General features: G+C 44.9%; 1 protein-coding gene across 3 annotated transcripts; it reads right to left on the reverse strand.

The window, feature by feature from the left end:
• Positions 1 to 2,031: 2,031 nt before the first annotated feature.
• TMEM35A (transmembrane protein 35A) lies at positions 2,032 to 6,966 on the reverse strand. 3 transcript variants are annotated; one of them, XM_032772145.2, is made up of 2 exons: positions 6,680 to 6,966; positions 2,032 to 3,276 (listed from the first exon to the last, which is right to left on the reverse strand). In XM_032772145.2, the coding sequence occupies exons 1-2, from the start codon at positions 6,797 to 6,799 to the stop codon at positions 2,890 to 2,892; spliced, it is 507 nt and encodes a 168-aa protein (XP_032628036.1). In that variant the 5' UTR covers positions 6,800 to 6,966; the 3' UTR covers positions 2,032 to 2,889. The 3 variants fall into 3 exon arrangements, with proteins under 3 accessions (XP_032628036.1, XP_074924828.1, XP_074924827.1); XM_075068727.1 differs by lacking the exon at positions 6,680 to 6,966 and adding an exon at positions 4,280 to 4,367; XM_075068726.1 differs by lacking the exon at positions 6,680 to 6,966 and adding an exon at positions 3,457 to 3,851.
• Positions 6,967 to 7,184: the final 218 nt, after the last annotated feature.

Consider the following 7,184-nt stretch of genomic DNA (forward strand, 5'->3'; position numbering starts at 1 on the left):
CCAGGCCCACCCTCTACTCCGAGTTCCAGCCCAGGACCCTGTGGATTGCAGCTGTCTATAGTGCTGCCTGTAAGAGCTGCATGACAGCTTCAGCTCCCTGGGCTACTGCCCCATGGCCTCTTCCAAACACCATTTTTATCCTCACCACTGGACCTTCCTCCTGGTGTCTGATGATACTTGTACTCCTTAGTCCTCTAGCAGCACACTCTCTCACTCCCAGCTCCTCAACATGCACCACAAACTGAATTGAGCTCCTTTTTAAATCCAGGTGCCCTGATTAGCCAGCCTTGATTGCCTGCAGGTATTCTAATCAGCCTGTCTGCCTTAATTGGTTCTAGCAGGTTCCTGATTACTCTAGTACAGCCCCTGCTCTGGTCACTCAGGGAACAGAAAACTACTCATCCAGTGACCAGGATATTTGCCCTCTACCAGACTCCTGTGCCTCTGGGCGGTGTCCACTGGCTCCCTTGACTCCTTCGAGGAGCAGTGGGCGTTGTCTGGGGTTCTCTGCTCGGTGTCATCGGGTTCCCTTCGTTTAGCTCTGTGACCTCACTCCCGCTCCTGCTTTTTTTCATTAGTTGTCCCCCGGAATTTCTTCGTGTTCTAGACCTGTGGATCCTCCCCTTAGGCTGGGGGGAGGTCCTTTAGAAGTGGGCGGGCTTTGCCCGCCCACCCCTGGGATGCCAATAGGACCAGACTCCTCTGCGACTGTGGGGCCTATTTCTGCTCCTCTATCCGTTCACGCATCCGAGTGGAGTTCCTCTGGGCGGCATCCACTGGCTCCCTTGACACCTTCGAGGAGCACTGGGCGTTTTCTGGGGTTTTCTGCTCGGTGTCCCCATCAGGTTCCCTTTGTTTAGCACTTCGACCTCACTCCCGATCCTGTTTTTTTTTCATTAGTTGTCCCACGGAATTACTTGGTTTCCCAGACCTGTGGATCCTCCCCTTAGGCTGGGGGGAGGTCCGTTAGAAGTGGGTGGGCTTTGCCTGCCCACCTCCTGGATGCCAATAGGACCAGACTCCTGTACCCCTCCTGGATACCAATAGGACCAGACTCCTGCACCCCACTGGCCTGGGTCTGTCACAACACTTAGTTTAAGCATGTGCATGTCTTGGTGGTTCTGTAAAGATACTTTAAAAATAAACACCGTGACATTTAATTTTGGGTATCAGGTAAGAAATTACTTCAGAAGGTGGAACAAACTACATGTGCATTTAGGCTGACTTTGGGGTAGTCCCTTAAAACAGAAGATTCTGTAACAAGCATGGTCTCTTATAATTTTTGCTGTATTCTCCAGGACAGCTGCTGTGAGAGGTAACTAAGCGCAACTGGAAGTTCTGCAAATGTAAGCCTCAGTCTCCCATATTCACCTAGTTCTCCCCATAAAAGTCTTTTTTCACCCCCAACCTAATCTGTTCTGCAAGGTATCCTTATGATTGCATCATGACAAGACCTCAGGGAACTCGAAATAAAAATGAGGGAGTTTATATACATGCAGAACAAACTACAAAAATGGTATCTCTCCCTTAACTATAGATGTATCCTTAACATATATACAGCTGAATGTTGTCTAATGTGCTGAATGCAATTTTTGAAGAGCTAGGATTGAAAGTTTCTGCAATATAGGTGGCACCTAGACTATTTCTGCTACGTCCTTAAAAAAGGGGCAAAGTGAGTGGCTAGACCTGACACAGTACTCCAGGTTAATACATATCCTTGGTTTATATAATAATATTTTCAGTATTATTCTCTAGCTCTTTGCATACTCTAGCAAGTTTCCCTTTCTGATTGCCTCTTCACACTGGGCAGAGATTTTTTTCAATAGTCATAATAATGGTCAGTCCCTTTTTTAAATGGTTATAGTAAATTCAGAACACAATGATGTAGTTCATATTGTTCTTTCCAATGTGCATTATCTAGCACTTTTCAGCACTACATTTTCCTTTCCATGATAGAAATGGTCATACTCAACCAGGAAGGGACTTTTGGGCAGATGTCATTCTAGGAAGACATTGAACTCTGCCAAGACATTTTTCTCCAAATTTCAAAAAGTTTATTTTCATGAGTAATTAAAAAAAACAACAACACAGAGATAAATACCAAGAAAAGTAACAAAATTTAAATGCATCTCCCAAATTTTCAGATATAACAGAGAGAATCAGGCTCTTTGTGACAAGACTCCTCCCCTACTTGCTCCGTGACCTCCTGTGTGAATGTGGAATGAGGATTCTGGGCACCCATAACAATCGCTGGCAATTCCGTAAAGTCTTGGTGAGCAGTTGGCAGGAAAGGGGATTTATTTATTTACTTATTTATTTTTGGAGGGAGACACTGACCATGGCTGCTCTTTTTGCCAGCAACAGGTATGTGGGTTTATTACTGGGCAAATACCAAGCTTTGGACAGTTCTAATCGGTAATCCTTATTCTTCACTGAGAGTGATGCAACAATTGGTCATGGAAAGCAGGAAAAATAGTTTCTCTGTCCAGTTCTTTGCTCTAGTGTTAAACCTGATGCAAAAGGGGAAACCCAGGCAGGTGAGGTATAAACGGATCACAGATCTTTTTCCCCATAACCAGTCCACACAGAAGACTTGTCACAGAGGTGGTTCTGAGTAGGGGCTCCCTCCCATGAACACACACTCAACAAGGTACATTTTTCCCCCATGGACTAATTAAAAGACAGTGTGTATGTATATGGTTAGGGAAGAGGGTAGTTCTATGGTGTTTGGGTTGCACAAGCCATCATGTGGTGATTGGCTGACATACTGTTTTTCCTAAGCCCCTAATGCAACCTTTTAAACAAACAAAACAAAACAAAAAAGAATAAAAAAACTGTTTGTTTTTTTTGAGAGAGAGCTGCCTGGAGCTGTCCCTCAAATGCATTCCTCTAAGACACCTTTACTTTGCCTTTCTCAGGAGCAGCCTCCTGGGCAAGTGGCTGCTCATCACCATTCACCAACAGGATCCTCTTCTCAGGTGGCTGCTCCTCAGGCTGGCGGGCGATCAGTAGGCGGCAAGTGAGCAGGATCCCAAAGACAAGGGCGTGGGCATAGCGCTTGAGTGGGTCACCCACTAACTGGTGAAAAAAGAGCACAGTGAGCACGAGAAGCAGGAGGAAAAAGTTGGCCACATCCTTGGGGCGTCCAGGCACCAGTGTCATGACAATTCCACATGCCACCTCCAGGGCACCAATGCTCTTGCGGAGAAGGATTGAGCTGACTCCCATCTTCTTCAACATGGGAAGGGCCCGTACGTAACTTTTGTAGGCTCGTTTCTGGAACCAAAAAATAGTACATGTACAGCACTCATTATCAGAGAACAGTAAAGGGTAGAGAAGGATAGACTGTGTCTGACATTTCATCCCACAGGATTGCACAATGTTTTACTGAGTTAACCTCATATATAAACTGTACATAAAGATCACTTCACTCATCACTGTTGCATAGATAGATACCTCTGGGGGGTTATACAGCAAATGTTTGGCATCCCCACTAGGGAATCTGTTGGAACAATATTCCCACTCACCCCAACTCTCAGTATCCACTTTCATGGTCTCTTCCTTCCTAACTGGAAAACATAATTCTTTGAGATGGAAATACAAGGCAGTAACTGTCAGGCTAGGAACTGGCTAAGACACAGTATAGTAAGCAGACATTCTATATGTTCTTGGGAAATGAATTACTAAAATCTGAAGATGCTATTTATTGTTAAAATTAGCAATGCAGAAAAGGGTTGTCGAAAAAAAAACCTCTCCCCCCCTAAACTGACATGCCTTTTTTAATTAAGGCCTTGGCTACACTGGCGCTCTACAGCGCTGCAACTTTCTCGCTCAGGGGTGTGAAAAAAACATCCCCCCTGAGTGCTGCAAGATACAGCGCTGTAAAGTGCCAGTGTAAACAGTGCTGCAGCACTAGGAGCGTGGCTCCCAGTGCTGCAAGCTAATCCCCAGAGGAGGTGGAGTACATGCAGCTCTGGGAGAGCTCTCTCCCAGTGCTGGCGCTGCGACCACACTCACACTTCAAAGTGCTGCCGCGGCAGCACTCCCGCGGCAGCACTTTGAAGTTTCGAGTGTAGCCAAGCCCTAAAAGGAAGATCCTAAATAATGCATCTTAGTCCCTGCAAAGCCAAGGGACAGAAGATAAAAACAAGACGCATGGTGAATCTCTAAGTGGCCTAGAAACTCCCAGGGTTCTAAATTTCACATACATTGGAGACTTAGCTGAGGGCTGTACGTCAAAGGTAGGATTTGCTAGATCAGTCTGTTTCTCTCCACATACCCTTTTATGATCTTTTCTTTCCTGTACAGAAAGCAGGTTGGCAGTTGTCATCCTGGTTCTGAGGGTTATGCTGGATTTACAAACAGCCTTATTAATAACAACCTTGTTCCCCTCCCCACCCCCAACCCCAATTTGCCAAGGGGAGAAAAGTAGGTATTGTACAAAACAACCTAACTTACCTCCCCACAAATATTCAAGCTCTTGTATTCCAGCAACACCCAGTGAGAATTTTGTTCTCTTTGAATACACTTTCAATTTTTCTGGGTTTTAAAGAGGCTCCTAGTTTACTAACAATGCCTAACACTATTTTCACTTCCACTGGAGTGTACCAGTAACCATAGATATTCCTGACATACTGGATTTATACCCCATTTTCATCTTTCTTAGGAGCAGAGAAATGGTAGACTTAGATATTCCAATCAGTTCTGATCTAATACGAACTCAGCAAAGCTGACCAGTAAGAATCAGTGACTTAGCCAATTTCCCAGTACAAGTGCTCTCGATGTCATTATGGAAACGTGGTCGAACATGCAGTTAGATGGATGCAGACAGCTTTGCTTTTTCAGCTTTGTAAAGTTGACACTCCCTTCCAAGAGCAGTTGGTGATGTGTTTCACACACACACACACAAAAGTCATAACAATCTTGCTGCTATAAAGATGTTAGCATTTCTGTTCCAAACCTACATTTTCAGGCTTTAAAAATATGCTTTGAAGCAAAGCTTCTTCCCAAAGCAGCAATCTTTGTAATTAGATGTATAAAAATATTGGTTTAAAAATGAAATTTGGCAGCAGTACTCCCTAATCACTAGATATTTTTAATGCTGTAATAAACTGATTCATGAGTATGTTCTTTGGATGGACTTAGAATATCTCAGCTCAGTGTTAGGTCCTATGCTGTAAACAGCTAACAAGAGGTTCTTCCTTTAGCTCAGTTGCAGGGGCCTGTGCTTTCTGGAGCATCAGGATCTAAGTTCTAATTCCATTTTTCCCATGGAGTTACAAGAAACCATGGAGTTCTACTGGGCCACAGCTATGTTGCAATACAGTATAGTACAGATAATGGTGATTGTGTCTAATCTGTGTGTTTCAGTTTCCTGATTTGTAAAAGGGGGATAATTTTTACCTACCCACACAGGGCTATTGTGAGGCCTAATTCACTAATGTTTGCAAAGCAGAAAGGAGCAAAGAATTATAATCATAGTGAACAAGGATTTTGTAGTGTGTTTAAATTCAAAATCTTGTTTGTTAAATCTTATTTATTTGCATTTCTTTATCATAGTTTGGGAGCTGTGACTTTTGGATATTCTCTCCTTCCTTTTGCCCCTGTCATGCAAGTCATCTCTTCACACCCTCCCCCCACTGAGAGACCCATTCTGTGGGCAGGGGCAAGACCACAGAGACTCAGATAGTTGTTTGGGAGGTAGAGGAAGGCAGCTGAGCAGGTGCACTGAAGAGAGAGAACAGAATGTGCTGGAAGCTTCCACCATTGTTTCCCAGGGATCCAAAGAACCTCAGCATGCACCACCTTCTAGCCATGTTAGTAAATAAGAAGAGACAATGAAACATAAAATCACAAAAGAGGGAACTAAGCACAGTTGCTTTGACAGCCTGCAGCAGGTCAATTTCTGCAGCGGGTTCGAAGCTGGGCAGAAAGAGCGAAGGAAACTCACTGACTGACAGACAAATGCGTATGCTGATCCGTGCTCTCCTTCCAACCCCCCTCCAGTGTTACAGAGGCAGGCAGGCTCATTGGTGCTGAGGAGAATGATAAAATATCTAGTCTTTTTCTAGCGCCTTCTGACTAAGGATCTCAAAGTGTTTTACAGTCGTTAATTAGTCTTCACAACCCCTGCGAGATAGAGTCATTCACTGTCATCACCTCCATTATGAGGCACAGATAGTTTAAGGACCTTTAAGTATCCGGTTTCCAAAGCAGGCGCATTCCCCTTTTCCACCCCAAGTCCTTTTCTTGTCAGGGGAATGGAAATACTTCTTACTGTGTGACTGACTGGTCCTGGACTCCCCCTCTTTCCACAGGGGCACCAGACTGGCTTTAGGTTTCATCCTCCTTGCACTGCCCTCCCTCTTTATTCATCAGAGATTACCTGTAAAATCAGCTCAAATACCAGACCAAGGGCTGTCGCAGGATTTGAGTCTCAGCAGCGGGTTTTTATCCGTTTCTTTGTTTAACACTAAAAACGGAGAATATGCTTCCTGCTGCCCCCCCCCCTTCCTTCCCCCGTCCAGAATTCAAGGCTCCACAGTATTGCTGCCTATATATCCTCCAGCAGAAATGTCTTCTGCATGGCTGCTCCCGTTGCAAGGTTGTGGGGAAGAGAAGAATATGCAGCCCTGCTAGCAATATGTCTCCCATCACTGCCACTTGCTGCTGTACTCACCATCTCATTGTAGGCATCTTTGCTGAGCCTTGGGGTCAATTTGATCGTCCCCATGAAGACAAAGAAAAGCCCCAGAGCCACCGAGAGAGCCACAACGGTTACAGTTCTGGGAGATGCCATTGGGCCAGTGAGAGGACGTCCTGACTAGGCCTCTTACTCTCTGTAGGTGCAGGGGGTGATCAGTCACCATGGAAGGAGATCAGGAGCAAAGCTGCAGAAGCACTGAGAATGACAGACACTGAGCAAGGGATTCTACCTCTTCCACCCAGCAACCTCTGGGTCCTAATGCCCCACCAGTCATGCTACCTCTTAGTTGCATTGTGTTGCCACTAGCCCTTGTGAAAGTATGAAAGGATTAAAGAAATGCTGTCTGTACCTTTAAGCAAAACTGTTGTAATGCTGCACTCCAGGTGTCAGGAATACAGACATTAACATAGAACAATTGCACTGTTTAAGGGCAATTGGTGAAGTATTAGCCTTAGATCGATAAGAGTTAGTAAGGAAG

Source organism: Chelonoidis abingdonii, chromosome 8, assembly GCF_003597395.2.
Source record: "Chelonoidis abingdonii isolate Lonesome George chromosome 8, CheloAbing_2.0, whole genome shotgun sequence".
In the NCBI taxonomy this organism is placed as follows: domain Eukaryota; kingdom Metazoa; phylum Chordata; order Testudines; family Testudinidae; genus Chelonoidis; species Chelonoidis abingdonii.